Genomic DNA, 15,829 nt, shown 5'->3' with positions numbered 1-15,829 from the left:
GGTAATAAATATGGTTTGTATGAATTCAAAGCTACCTAATTTAGACTGTGACAGAATTTATTTCACCCAATGTTGATGAGTGGGGAAAAAAGACGGGAGCATTGCTGCACCCCCCCTTATAGCAAAAGCCCTTTGAAATGAACCATATTTTGTCGATGCACCTTAAACTGCAGATTTCCCTGCACATTAAGGCTTCTGCTCTCTGAACCAACAGTATATGATATACAAGTTTCCCATTAGTAACTGAGAAATGCCTCCAGTTCCTTCAGCTGCAGCAATAATATCCACATATAACCTAAATGTAAAAAAAATCACACTATTAGTCATTTGAAACAAGTCTGGTAAAAAAGCAGTGAGTCCAAATAAAATGGATAGATTTACTGATTGTGTGAGTTCTGCAACAGAGCTTAAAGCAGATAATTTAAAGTGGAGTTTTGTTAGCAACACTGACGCCACACAGCAACAAAGCCACTAAAAGGCTGATTCCCAGTCCACTGGTTCAGAATCTCATGCCGATCCAAACTGTTTCAAAGCCTCATTTTCTCATGATAATAGTCTCTGGCCTTGCTTGGTAATTTGTCACAATAAAGACAATTCTTCATCTTGTGGTAACACACAAACCTATCGTAAATATCGCTTTTGAACAACCTCAACTGACTTTAATTCTGACCGTATTGAAGAGCTAACAGCTAGTCGGAGCAGGGCCTGGACCAAAGTGGATTGCTGCTGTCTTTAAAACAGCTCCAATCTCAAAAGTTGCCCGATGCGAACACTATTTTTTAAACTTTTAAACTACAATTTATGTCTCATTTCACCGTTATTTACTGTGAATTTTGTGGTTATTAAAAAGTTAAAATAGTTGCAGCTGACTGTATCACTTCCAGCATGCCACTAGCAAATTCTACCCTTTGGATTCCAAAAAAATTTAAAATCAAAAAAATTCATATCTATTTTTTTTTTCAGCGCTTCCATAAATAAAATCTACTCTTCGGGGACTCCTTGACATCTCGAAAAATCCTAATTTATGTCATCTTTGAACCACTTCATGTTGAGTGATGGCTATGTCAATTCTGACTTTAATCTCAGAATTCTGAGAAATAAAGGCAGAATTCTGGGGAGAAATGAATAAATTCACTGTGGCCCTAATCCTCTTCCATCAATCTAACATCGGCCTGTTGTTATTGTGGCAGCTTTTGCACAGCCACAAATGGGTTCTCACGCACTCTCTTATAGAAAAAAACAAGTTGAAATCTAAGTTGTTTATAAATAATGCAGTAGTATGATCCAAAATACTGCCTTAAACTATCAAACTGTTTCCATGTTACATACTTTCGTCTTTTAATTAGCGCCCATAAATTAATAACATGTTCACCTAAGACCGATTTGTTTGCAAATATTATTACTTTGTCCACTTAATAAAAAGCTTAGATTGTAACTCTTGCTAAAATGTTTTGTCCTGAAGCTTTAAAGCCGTGTTCTCCTCCTCTCTAAGGGCGCTGGAGACGTCGGATGGCAGCATTTACGCACGATCTCCCTGACAACGCAGGCAGATGGATGTGACAGAGGAGCGCGTCAGCAGCGGCGCGTTCGGACTTCTCTCCGCTCCATGAGGAGATTATTTCTACTCTCTTTGCGCCGCTGTTCTTTTATTTGTTTCTTTTTTATTGTTTTCAATGGATCTTTACGCCTCGGCTTTATCCCCTGCGCTGGACATCGGCACAGGCTGCTACCTGCTGGTTTTAAGTAAGTGTGAAGACGCGCAAAGAGGAATAAATTGCTCCTTGTTTTTGTTTGTTTGTTTGTTTGTTTGTTTGTTTTGTTGATCCCTCTGATTTGAGCCTTGAAGAGCTGAAGACAATCACTCTCACTCACTTGTTTAGGTCATTAATTCGTGTTTAAAGGTGATCCGTGGAGAGACTGCGTGCAAAAGGTTTAACTAGATGCATCAAATTTAAAATGAATTTACACAGTTTATCAAGCTGGCAGGTCAAAGTTCAAGCCAGGTGCTTCCTTAGTTAAAAAAAAAAAAAAAAAGATGCCAAAATATTTCTGTGCATGCCTGTTAGTTTGCATGTCTTGGTTTAGACTGAACACTTTGCACCTGGGGATGAAAAGAGGCACCATTCCCTGTTCTCTCCAGTCTAGTCTGGGTTTTTTTAAGGTTAAGACTGGGCTGGAGGGTTAGGAGGGAAATTAAAGTTAATTTAAGGGGCTAAAATAAACAAAGACCTTTTTTGAGCCAAGCATTAATGTCAATCTCCATCTTGGTGATCCTTTTTTTTTTAATAACCAAAGAAACAGACCTCAAAATTATTTAAGGACTTTATTTTTACACTGAAACCATTTGACAGATTTACAAATTAACAATGGTTTTAAGCTGTAAGAAAGTTATGATGAGAATAACTAGATGCTCTGCAGTATGGTATATTCAGCTAAAATAAGCCACATTTTGGTTGATGATTTAGAATCTCTTTAAAGTAGCCCTGTAAGGATACTTTTGCAAATATCTGTATAGTAATTATTTACAAAAACATTTTGAAAAAGTGAAATTGTTTATGGAGTTTGGAGAATCAGAGTATTGAAGTGTTGCCTCCTGGACATGATCTCTGTCTGTCAGTGACTGTAGTAGGTGTTTGTGGATGACTCTCACCTACAACCACATCAACTTGTAGCTCAGTATTTGTAAAACTGACAATTCAATTCAATTCAAATCAATTCAATTCTAGGGTTTGCTAAGGGTCGATTAGCTGCGGCGGCCAGCTTGAATCAGCTTGACTCCAAAAGTGAATCAGCTGTGACGTGCACCCAGTAGGCACTTTCTGACAGTTTCATTAAAATCTATCCAGTGCTTCATGAGAGATTTTGATTATAGACAAATCCACACTCACCTGGACAATTATCACCCCCATTTCGACAACCGGTGATAAACATGTAGTTTTTTTGTAAGTTTAGATAAAATTTTAGAACCATTTGGATGTTTTTGAATTTGAAGTGATTTTAAGACAGAGATCCACTTCGGTCTTGTTCCCATTCAGACTAGCCATTACCTTGTCAGAATTTAACTCTATTTTTATCCAAAATGTGGTTCAAAGAGTTTCCTTCACAGAATCCCTCTTCAAAAGATGTGAGGTATCACTTAAGTTAGGAAAAGGGCAAATTTATCAAGAAACCCTAACATGGTTAACATGAACTCTTGGTTTTTTGTGACCTCAGGAAATTAGCTGGCATTTGTTAAACATAATCTCAGCATGATTTTTCAGCCTGCTGACATGTACTTAAATGCCCACACAGTGATATACATCAGTACTAAAAATACTATTATTACATTAATGGCTCCTGAAGCCAAATTTGATTTCAGTAAGCTCTCAGCAGCACAGTATGATTTCTACACACGTCCTTTCTGCAGCGGAGTGCTGTCATCTGATAAAGCTCCAGGAGATGTAGTAATCAGTTTGGATGATAGACACAGTGACAGTCCTCCTGCTATTTCACACATTACCTCTGCCTGCAGCCTTGTCAGAACAACTAAAGAAGGACACAAAGCATAATGGAAGGTGGCTGATGGGAGCTTTGGCCATTTACTGTGGCTGAATTGGGCAAAAAGCACACAGATGACTCTCACTGATAGAGGGTGAAGAGCAAAGCAGTGCAATTTTCAAGTTGAAAAGTGAATTTTGACAGAATGTTCATGTCGTTGATAAGAGGGTTTTTTTATTTTTAAGGAAATGAAAGCAGCTCTGAGGATTCTGTCCAAGTGTCGATATTCATCTCCAATCTGTAGGTTGTTGCTTAACTTTTCTCAGTGATGCGGAGATGATCTTTTCTTTTTGCTGCATTTTACATCAAAAGAAAATGGACATGATTTCAACATATAGCAGGCTCGAATTATGTGATGTTACTGAGAAAAAAGAATCAGTAATACTTTGACATGAGCAAGGTTTTGATGTTGTGTCTCATCAACCATAAGTGGAATGAAGACAGCTCAAAGTAAAATTTAAAAAGTATATATGTTCGAAGAAAGATCAGCCGCCGTTTCTGTTGTTCCCAGCCTAAAATGAAATAACATCAAGCTGTAAATCCAAATGTTTTCACTTCTTCAGTTCATTCAGTTCAACTCTACCCAATTCGCTGCTACATTATGAAAAAATGTACGAGGCTATCATTGGCATTTCAACTGACTGAGATGTCAGAGGCCTATTTTTAGACTTTCATATAAACGCACAGATGTCAGGCACATAAATGAAACTAGCACACACGATATTCAGACTATTGTAACCTCCTTGGCTTCCCAATCTATTTCTTGTACAAGCCCTGTCCTGACACGATACAAGACCGTTTGGTTTTTGAGGTATACACAATGTATTTAGGTATTTTGAAAAGATGGTGCTGAATCAAGAAGAGCATAGCAATTTGTGCATGTACCTGTAATAGTTACATTCGACACTGTCTCGTTTTGCTGATTTTTAACCAGATGCATGTTATAAGTAATGCAGCAGTTGGAGCAAAGAAAGATTAAATAAAAAAGTCAATGTTTCATAAAGAGAAGCGAAGAAACAAGAGCTCAAAAGGTTGCCTTTGAACACAGGTCCCATGCTTGGAAGTCAGATGACTATCCCCTGTCTGCTCTCACCTCCTAACATGGTTTCCAGTTTAGTCAGCAGAGTATAATTAGGTTCAGTTTGGCTCCACATTCATCAAAAATGCAGAAATTCACTTGCATTATAGGAAAACAGTAAGATCGTAGTAAATATAGAGCTGCAGCTCATGGACATAAGTGGCCCATTCAATACGGTGTAACACTTCAAAAACCCAGGCAAGCGACTCCCACGTACTGGCGTTGATGCCCGGGTCTCTGAAGGAGAGGCAGCCGTTGAATCGCTTCTGTACAGTGAAACCCACAGATGTAGATGATCTAGCTTTTGCTTTAACCTGTTGATCCCTATTATCTCTTCTGTCCACCTTTTCCAACTGCTTTGTCCACTTACCATTTGTCTTTCATAAACCCTTTCAGTCAGTAGAACACCAGTAGACCAATTTTGAGCTCTGTTAGGCTTAGGATGATGAAAGCAGTCTCATTTATACAGCTAACTAATACTGAAGACCTCACATGGTTGGCTGTTTGCCTTTCACTCTTGTTCTTGTAGAATTGAATGTACAGACACAACACTCACAGCTGAACTGTAATTTTTACTCAGTTCCTGTTTGATTATATTTGATTGTCATATATTACTTGGTTGTATTTGGGTTTCTATGTCTACTTTTTATCGTTTTAATTTTCTGTCAAGTATTATAGGCTGTCTATGCCTGTAATAAATGACTCTTCCCTTGATTCCTTTTTGTTCTTGTGCAGTGAGGTGTTTGAGCTCTTGGCTTGGGTAGACTACCTTGAAAGCAATTTTCAGTGAGCTGGAAGTTGATCAGGTCACTGGGCTTTATTCTGTACAGTCCCACAGAGGATCCCGTGTGAGGTCCAGGGTTCAAAGTTACTTTTGGGGTGGCAGAATTATCGTTGAACAGAAAGTCACGCATCCAACCAGAATGCCTCATTGTCAGGGGTACAGGAAAGCACTGCTAAACTTTCTCTGTTTGAGTTTAAGTTAGAGATAGTTTTATCATCTTTAAGTTTTTTCCTTTTCTAACTGACAAAAAAAAGTTAGGCAAAGTTAAGAAGTGTTTGGAAATAAAGTGAAACGGCACATGTTGAAAGGTTATGTGGTCTTGCTGTGACTACAATATCAGATCAAGTGGATTTGGCAGTTGGCAATATGGGCACACTACTGGTCCTGTGTCAGTAAGGTGTGGCACACCCGAAGGCCCGGATACAATTGATGATCTAATGTGGATCTTTTTATTCTCTCCTGCAGCAAATCAGCACACAGCTGTTGTACCTGGCCTTCAAGATCTGGTTGATCAGCACAGGAATTCACTCGGGATGTCACTTAGTTGGCATAAAAATTAGTCAGCTCTGAAAACCAGAATCTAACTACTTCCTAATTGCTTCAAGCTAAAAAGAAAAGGCAGAGCATTACATGGTTCTGTAAGTTTAATTAAAAACTGAGAAGCCTTGAGCTAGGCTATTAAAGCTGTAACTTCTAGATTACTTCTTGTGTCTTATAATATCCACATTTTCATATCTATTAACCAGATGTTTGTGCCTGTGGTTCCCAGATTTATATTATCCTTGTAATAGTAAGTGGACCTCCCCCTGCTGCCCTTGGGTCAAAATAACCCATGAGGCCTCAGTCTTAAAACTGAGGCCTTGTGGATCATTTTGACCCAAGGGTAGCAGGAGGGTTAATTGTACTTGGTTGTGGAAAACAACTTAAAAATAGCAATAATCACTCCTAAAAAAATGTCCAATTTGGTGCAAAAGTAAATCTGGTTTTATTCACTGGTTTAAGACCATCGGGTATCTGAGCAGACCCATATTCATTCTGTTTCCTTTCTGTGAGACTGTGAGAGGAGGTGTAAATCCCAGGATTGTTCTCTATGCATTACAGATGACCACCTGGGCAGAGGTGGAAGTGTCTGTAAAATTTATGACAAGATGGAGATGTTTTATTTATTAGGTGCTGAATTTTCTTCTGAAATTTTTTTTTTTCATTCTTAATTAAATATAAATATTGTCACAGTATTTTGTTTTTTCTGTTGTCAGTTTAGTTAGGCTTTTGTATTTTCATGTCCCCAGTCATTGTTACCCAATGTCCCCTGTATACTCTGCCACACACACACCTGTTGTTCATCTGCTCTTCAAAGACCCACCTGTTACCAATCATCCATCCCATCCGTATTTAAGCTTCTACTCTTGCTCAGTCACTGCCAGTTTACATGGCTGCAGTTCCCATGTTTCTACCTTGTTTGTTTTTTTCCTGCCAATCCTTTCCTTTTTATTTTTGGATTACAGCCTTTGGCTCACACCTGCTTGCCCCCACCCAACTTTCCTTGAAGGAAGACGTATCTCCCACTTCCTTTTATGCTAGAATTTCAGACAAATATCATTTTATGTTGAGAAATGGTAGACTTGTTACCAATTTGTTCAAACCTTGAAAACAGTTTTGTGCGTCCTGTTACGCAGTATCACAGGACGTCACGCTCAGAGTATGTGTTGTGAACAGCTCTCAGCTAATACTACAAATTTTACAACTTAACATTTAAAATTAAGCTATTGCCATGTTTGTGTTGGCTTATGCTGATAAGCTGTAGTGGTCATCTTGAATTGGATCGACTAGCCGTAGATGTGCGTGCAGTGATTACTTTTAAGTTTTGTTAAAATTCATTCAGCAGTTCATGAGATAGTTTTGGTATCAGACAATCAGAGATAAGCAACAACATTATCAGATGGTGATGACTCTCACTGCTCACTTATGAGCTAGTATGAAGAGCTGAATCATTATTAAATGACATACCACTGCAGGCTGCTGCTTCTCTGCATTTAGGGTTCAATTCTCCCACCGTAGGCGCCCGCTCAATGGAGCAGCTGCTCCCCATTTTCTAAAGTTTTCTAAAAATATGTCATCACTCCCAGCAATAAGACAAATGCATTTCCTGTTTGTTGATTCTAATTTGACCTTCCTTAGTTACAAACTGAAAAAAACTTATTTTTAGTTATCTCTACATTCTGCCACCCCCTCCTTCAACTTTGTGTTGGTTTAGTGCAGCTCAGCTAAGAACACTGAGATCACGCTATTTAGAAAAAGTGGGAATGTAAACCCTGTTGTGCGCATATTATTTTGGCATCTAGCTGGAGATCATTATAGGTTGTTACTTTTGGGTTGAACAAAGGTCTGGGCTAAAATTAGACCAAATATAGCTTAAAACTAAAAGTTTTGTGAATGTCTGCATCTGGTTAATAAATCATAGCATTTCACCACGGTGTGTTGAAAATAGAAAGTCATAAATAAATAATCTTGACAGGATTTGAACCCCAGCCTCCTATCTGAAAGCACATTACAATAGCCACTGGCTTTCCCTGTCTATGAAACGATCGCCCTTATGAAGACACAAAAACATCCCTGATCTGTTATCTCATTTTATCACAAAATCAGGTCCCCGTGTCTGCCACCACACAGCCACTGCTGCTGTTTGTACTTGTAAATAACCTTAGAATTCTTTGTAAAAAAAAAAAAACAACACACATAAAACAAAACTGATGACAATATAAAGGTTTGTGAAACAGTGTTCACATGAACTGCTGTCACTTTTTTTGAGATTAGATTTGTTTTAAGTTGCTAGAAGTCCACTTTGGTCTTGGCTCCATGTGGACTTTAACTGCCTTTTTGCCGTAATATTTATTCACAATATGCTGTAGTAAAAATATTCAGCTTTTTATCTTCTGTTGCACTGCTGCTCTGTGGACAAACTTCACTACAAGTGCATTAAGCCCTTTCCACTGTGTTTGTTTTACACTTTCTCTCACCCTTTAAGCATTACACACATGGCTGATCAGGCGCTCTCCAAACACAGGTCGGGATTATGTTTGAGTCGTGATCCTGTTCATTCAGTCCGTGTTCGGCCTCGTCTGTGAGTCCCCAAGAAACGCCCCACAGCAGCACCACAAAGGTTTGATAACAACAAACACAATAAGACCACACAAAGTTAATGTCTCACTGGGCTGCGACTGCTGACAAGCAGTTGGAGACACAAAATTGTGAGAAAATATGCGAATATACACTTAAAATCACACTGAATTGGTTCTCGTGAAACAGTGGTGCGATGCTTATGAGTACCATTTTAGAAATCTGAAATTTGGACCATATAAACTCAGAGCCTCTCTGCAGTTCAGGAATCAATTTGTCATTCAGTCTTTGCTATTTACCTGTCAGAGTTATAGCCATTTTGGTTAAACCTTGAAAATATAATTATGAACAGTCTCATTGATTCCAAAAGTGAGTCAATTGTAAATGTACATCCAATAATTACTTACTGAAAGTCTCATTCAAATTTATTTAGTGATTCGTGAGATATTTTGCTAGCAGACAAATCCAGACACACACAGACATGAGCAAAAACATTCTTGCTCTGCCTTTACTTTTAGCAGAAGGCGATAAAAATGTTTATACCTTTTAATATTTGTTAGATCAAAACGCACTCTGACACATGTCATGAATAAACTGTAAGGACCAAAATCCTATTTTGCACCTGTGTAAGTATGTTTGTTTCTTTGTGCCAAGGAACCACTGGTGTTGACACATCAACTGTCCTAAGATGGGACAAATTAGGTTATGACGCTGTCCATAGAGAATTCCTAGTCAGAGCCCGAAATTGATAACCTTTTAACTGCACAGCTAGACATCTCATGGGTGAGGGATGATCCCCAGTGATTTCAAGGTTACAGGATCAAAGGTCAAGGTTACAGGTGACCCCTTTCAGAAAATCTTGTCCGTGCTCTAACTCTGCGATTGTTTAACATAAGAATGTGAAACTGCACATCTGGACACCTCGTGGATCAGGGATGATCCCTATTGATTTCAAGGGCATGGGGTCAAAGGTCAAGGTCAAAGGTGAACGTTTTTTGAAACTCTACAACCGTGTAACGTAGGAATGTCAAACTGCTCAGAAGGGATACCTGATGGGTCAGGGATTATCCCTAGTGATTTCAAGGTCAAAGGTCAAGGTTGTCCTTCTCTGGTTGTCCTTGCCTGTTCTCCAACTCTAGACACATGCGTTTAGGATTGTTGTGTGAGGAAATTTATGCTTTGGTTTTTGATTACTCTGACCGTCTCCTGACAGGTGTATTATGTACTGTTGGCGGTACTCTTGTTGGGTTTTATTTTTCATCAGCAACAAAAAGGCATTATCCTCGGAAAATGTATTCATAAAGAGCTATTTATGACTCTAGTGGTATAATCATCTTAACGGGCGATCTCCCTGCTTTTTGTTTTCCTTTTCCCGCTGTCTCTCCTCCCCCTATCGCTCTCAGCTGTGCTCTCCATTGTTGGAAACCTGCTGGTCCTCATCATGGCTTTCAAAAGATCAGCGAGGATGAAGCCTCCGGAGCTGCTGAGCGTGAATCTGGCAGTGACAGACCTGGGAGCAGCTGTCACCATGTACCCCCTGGCCGTTGCCTCTGCCTGGAGCCACCACTGGCTCGGGGGAGATGTTTCCTGCGTGTACTACGGCCTCGCAGGCTTCTTTTTTGGCATCGCCAGCATCATGAACCTCACCGTGTTGGCCATCGTGCGCTTCATTGTGTCCCTCAATCTGCACTCTCCCAGTAAGTAAATCCAGGCTTCAAATGGTAAATCAACAACTGCACTGAAGGGATAGTTTGGGGCGTTTGAAGTGAGGTTCTGTGGGAAGTTATGAACAATAACAACTTGAGTTTGGAGAAATAGTCTAACTCTGACTGGACTGACAACTAGTCTGAACTCAGTGACAAAGGTTTGGGAATGAAAAAGAGCTGAAAATGAAGCATGAATTTATGAAACCGTCTGTGCCAGCGTTTTAAACTGAAAGTGTTTTATTATGAGAATAGACAGAGTTACAGCCATTTTGGCAAAACCTTGTAAATGTTAATCGAAATCTCATGCAATACTGTGAGATCTTGTGCATCAGTTAGCACCCCGAATATGTCAGCTACCACACCAATCTTTAGCTCCACATCTGTATATCTGGCTAAGTTACAGCCATTTCTGTGTTAGATATGTCAATTAGCTGTGGTGGCCATCTTGAATTGGGTTGACTCCAAAAGTAAACCAGTTGTAGATGTAAATCCATGGATTACAGTCTGAGAGTTTCAATAAAAATCGTCCAGTAGTTCATGAGAATTTTTGCAAACAGACAAATGAACAGATACTGGCAAAACCGTTCTCGCCCTTTCGCTTTCTTTGACAGGCAATAATTATGAAGTTATTCATTCAGTTGGTAAAGTGTTGTTTTGTTATTTCTGTTAAATTAGGGACCACGTCTGAGAGTTTTGTTGTGGTAGTTATTTGCAGGCAGAAATGTAGAAATGACTTGCATGCAAATGTTTCATCTTTGAGGAAAGAACAGGCTCAACAGCTCACACGGTCTGGATATTTACCTGGACCTTATAATAATAAATCAGGCGTAATGAAGGTCCAACAAGCAGAAAAACAGCACGGAGCCTAAAGACTAATTCACCGTGAGGCCTCCATCAGCGCAGGGCTCTCAGGTTAACGCAAGGAATAATAAGAAGCAAATTTGTTTCCATCTCATCGCAGATTTGAAAGCAGGTCCAATATTTTCCCCAAGATATTGGTAAACAGGTTTCAGAAATAAAAAAAAATGTAATATGCAGAACAAAATGTAGGTCAGAACAATTCAAGATCCATCTTCTGTCCCTTTCAGCAGATTACTAAATAATGGTGATGGAGTGGTATTACTCTTGGAATGATAATGGATTTTTGCTTCTAATGTTAGGATGCTACGGGTTCCTAATAAACTGCTGTTGACTGAACATCTTTATTCTTTGTTTTCTTTTCTTTTTCAACCTGAAGCTATTTCTGATCTGGTGGATCATGTCTGAAATATTCTCATCATATATCCAGATGCATCTATATTGTCTATATGGTCATATTTAATGCAAAAGCCTTCCCAAAACACGATTTTAATCATATCTAGCTGATGAATTCATCTCAAACATCATCTTATTACATCCTTTTTGCCCTGCAGCGTGTAAGCCTGGGACATAACCGTGCTGTTTGTCTTGACCAAAGTGTTTGCATGTCTTAATCTGTCTGAATATGGATTTTTACATTTTTATTTTATTTAGTTTCATTTTTTAGAGTGAACACAAATGACCGTAAAGCCGCACAGCTCATATAATTTATCAAAATCCAAACTGATTTTATCACTTAGATGTTCTTTAACTAAATTTAATGGATAAAAATTAATTTTAAAGTGCCAACTGCTTGATTTAAAAATCTTTAATGATGCGAATGTGACTTTATTATCACTTGCCGTGATGTCTGTGTGTGTTTTTTATTGAACTATTCCACAAATCACTAGATGGATTTTAATTAAACTCTTAGAAAGTAATCATTGGATCTTTTAAGGAATGCTAGCCTTGAATTTTGTATTTGCAACAACAAACCTAACATTTATGCGTTTCTAAAAAGAACATTAATTTAGCCAGAAACTGTAAGCTTCCCTCAAGGTTAAAGCCTTTTTTTTATGTGAGTACCTTTTGTTCCGTGGATCACGGACAACAACTTGTATGCCTCTTTCTGCAGGAGAGACAATCAGCTGGAAGAAGGTGAAGATTCTGTGCGTGTGGACCTGGCTGTACGCTCTCGTCTGGGCTCTGTTCCCCATTCTGGGCTGGGGCCGCTATGGGCCCGAGCCCTTTGGCCTGTCCTGCTCGCTCGCTTGGGGGCAGATGAAACACGAGGGCTTCTCGTTCGTCGTCTCCTTGTTCTCCGTCAATCTGCTCGCGCCTTGCATCGTCATCATCTGCTGCTACTTCGGCATCGCGCTGAAGCTGTATTTCACTTACAAAAAGTCGTCGAACAGCAACCACGTTCCCAATATTGTCAAGCTTCACCGAAGGCTGTTAATAGTAAGTTGTTGTTTTTGAACACATCCAAACGTATTTACACCTCATATGAAACACTTTCCTCTGTTTATGTAAGAAAACAGATTATGTAGGACAATCAGGCATGTCTTGAGAATGACTCTCAGGTACTACCACGTCAAACTTTAGCTCAATATCTGTAAAACTGACTGAGTTATAACCATTTTTGTGTTTGGCTAATGTATATTACCTGTGACACCTCACCTTCTTCTGCATGTCCTTGGTCTTCACATGTTCGCATCATCAACATTAGAACTAGAGACAGGAACAGAACCAGAAGTTGAAGCCACAAAGGACGAGCGCTCCATTGTAGGCTGGCTGCAGTATATTTTTTTTAGTCCTGCCCCTTCCTGACTAGAAATTAAAAATGAACTTCAGATAAAAAAATTTTCAGGTGTCGTTTTCTTTTTGATAGATCTTAACTTGTTGCTCTATGTTCATATGTGCATTTTTTCGTCTCAGTGAGTATTCTCATGTTACCCTGTGATTGACAGTGTGACAGCCTCTTAGTGAGTTGGGAGGGTGTGAGGGTACAGCCCTACGCCCCCAGTACACACACTCTGGCTCCAAACACACAACATGGCAGCACCCAAAAAAATCAGGCTTTTTTCCTTCAGTTTTGGACAATGGAAGTTAATGGCTTTGTCCATCTTTTTTTTTTTGACAATGGTATCCATTAATGTATAGGGACAGATTCCAAGACACTTTAGCTCTTATAGCAGTAGAGGGCTCGGTATAAAATTGATGCAAGAAGTCTGAAACAAATGCTCCATTTGCATACACACGCAATATCCCCTTTAAATAATTTCTAGAATCCAGGATTGCAGTAGATGTCTGAGGATGGCTTTCTAAGTTTTGGATGTTGCCTATTTCTTAAAGCAGAGCTGTTTGAGTTTCTTAAAGCTGACTTAATAAGGCTAGACCACAGACTCGCAGTCGAATTGGCGTTTGGACGTTAACTTGGCTAGACTAGGCAAATAAATGTGAAACCACTTGAGTGTTTGTATATTTTTTTTGCACTTTGGCTGGGATCTGTTTTACTAACTCTCCTCACATGTTCCACTGCAGATTGCTGTGTTGATCAGCATAGGTTTCATAGGCTGCTGGACGCCATACGGTTTGGTGAGCCTGTGGTCCATTCTGAACGACAGCAGCAAACTCTCGCCCGAAGTCAGCCTGCTGCCCTGCATGTTCGCAAAGAGCTCCACTGTGTACAACCCCATGGTCTACTACTTCTTCAGCCAGAGCTTCAAACAGGAGGTAAAGCAGCTGGGATGGATGTGCTTTGGCTCCAATCCGTGCCACGTTTCCACCAGCATCAACGACAACAACATATACATGGTCAGTGTGAATGTGAAGAGTAAAGAGACGCCGCAGGAAACCGTGCAGGAGATCCTAGAGCTGAGGCAGTGACTTTGGACCGAAAGACTTAAGACATAAGAGCGATGGAAAGCCCCGTTCTGGTTTGACGTATTACACCGGGATCTCCGATAGGCGGTGAGAACGGATGAAAACGAGTGACGGCACAACCTTAAATGCTGTGAATGTTCAACCAAGCTTGTAGTTGGCAAACCTCTTTGCACCATCGTAGCCCAGAAACGTCATAACTGTCACACAGCAAAACCTGAGAAACGGCAGCCACAAGGGACCAAAGAAAAGGATGGAGAAATGCAACAAAAAAAACTTCTTTATTGAGCATGGATAAAAAGGCATTGTGGACTTTAATTATTTTAGCTTTCAGCAGGAAGGAGGAATTTTCTTCTTTTCAGGCATTGTTTCTATTATGTGTTTGATGATGGCTGTCCTTGAGGGCCACACAGATCTGGCACACAAACAGCAGTTTACGTCAGGACCCCAGCCTGTAAAATATTATGGACCAAGCTGTCGTTGGTACAATGACCTTCAGAGTATGAATGGTATCGTTCAGTGGTAAAGAAAGATATTTATGTCAAGCATTTTAATGTATTGTTAAAAGCTATGTTTTAATTAGTCTGTAATTACTTTGGTAAGTGAACAATATGTGTTATTACCTTACAATGAAGCAGTTGTATCTATGTGTGCAGCAGCGTCTTCTGCACAAAAGAATGGTAATATTACCATCACAAAAGGTACGAAGAATGGTTCAGTTTAGTGCAATGAATCATAAGAGCAAGGACTCAAGGACTCTGCTGCCATGTCTGCTTACTATCAGCATCTTTGGGGCTCTTTGTTTCAGGAAACCACTGAGAAGTTGCTTTGTTTTGGTTTGCTGTAGAAGGGAAGTTGTCGAATTTTTTTTTAAATTTTTTTGCTCAATAAAAAGAATCTTGACTGTCTTAATGAGCTTATATAACACAGCTTTGTCACCTGTGGCCCTGTGTGTCTTCTTCTTCTTTCCCCCAAATACACAAACAAATGACAACAGCAAGACTGACGGTTTCAGGTTGCTCACTTAGACAAAATGGCAACACAATCCACTGATGAACAGAAATGTGTGGAAATGGCTAAACTGCAATTATTAAACTGTTCAAAATTCAGTTTCCTTTCTGTGAGAGTATAGTGGAGTTTAAATGGTGAATTCGGTCACGAGTGGATACCTTTGACAGATTTTTGTCTTTCTGTTGCCACTAGTAAAACAGTACAGTGATTGAACACATCTCCATTTATCAAACCAGATCGTTTTCCTTAAGGCATGGGGTCTTAAAGTTCCCTTAATCACATAGAGCTGAAGAACTGAGGCTGAGCATTTTAATTTATCAAACGATTCATTTATTCAGTAGGTGGATAGTGTTGGAGGTGGCTGTCATTTCCAATTATGACCACTAGATGTCACTAACTAGAACAAAATGAACCTTTAAGCAGTACACATCTGTTTCTGCTCATAACATTTTATCTTTTTTTTCCATATAATAAAGTTTTTGCTCCAATATAGACTGGCAAGAAGTTATCAAGAGGAAGAAGACTGAATATGACATTCAGTTTCTCCCACAGACAAGAGAAGCAAAAACACTTTAAAACAAAGTGTTAAATCGTGACTTTGAAAGCCGTGTCGTCTCCTGCACCACAATCTAGTCTACAAGTGCTCCCATTACCCCTGTCGTGTCTGTAAACTATCCCACTAGAGAGGCTTTATATCGTCTGAAATGGACGAGTCTGTGAAGTAGAAAGCCTAACGTTGTAATATGTGCAAGAACAATAAAATGACTCAGTTACACACAGAGTATCTTTGTTGGCAACATACTCAACATCCGAGGAGCTGAAGATGCAGTGGATTGCTTATTTCTGATAGCAATATCTTTCTTATAGCAAGGAAAT

The 15,829-nt window shown here is 39.4% G+C and overlaps 1 protein-coding gene across 1 annotated transcript; it reads left to right on the top strand.

Annotated features, from left to right (window-relative positions):
- The first annotated feature begins 9,295 nt into the window (after positions 1–9,295).
- On the top strand, positions 9,296–14,213 carry opn8b (opsin 8, group member b). The gene is made up of 4 exons (XM_037981701.1): positions 9,296–9,299; positions 9,920–10,213; positions 12,195–12,520; positions 13,604–14,213. Exons 1-4 carry the CDS (start codon positions 9,296–9,298, stop codon positions 13,946–13,948), a joined length of 969 nt encoding a protein of 322 aa, XP_037837629.1. The 3' UTR covers positions 13,949–14,213.
- Positions 14,214–15,829: the final 1,616 nt, after the last annotated feature.

Source organism: Kryptolebias marmoratus, linkage group LG19 (genome assembly GCF_001649575.2).
Source record: "Kryptolebias marmoratus isolate JLee-2015 linkage group LG19, ASM164957v2, whole genome shotgun sequence".
NCBI classification, from domain to species: Eukaryota; Metazoa; Chordata; class Actinopteri; order Cyprinodontiformes; family Rivulidae; genus Kryptolebias; species Kryptolebias marmoratus.
The sequence above is the reverse complement of the archived record's forward strand: the minus strand, read 5'-3'. Positions and strand labels throughout refer to the sequence as shown.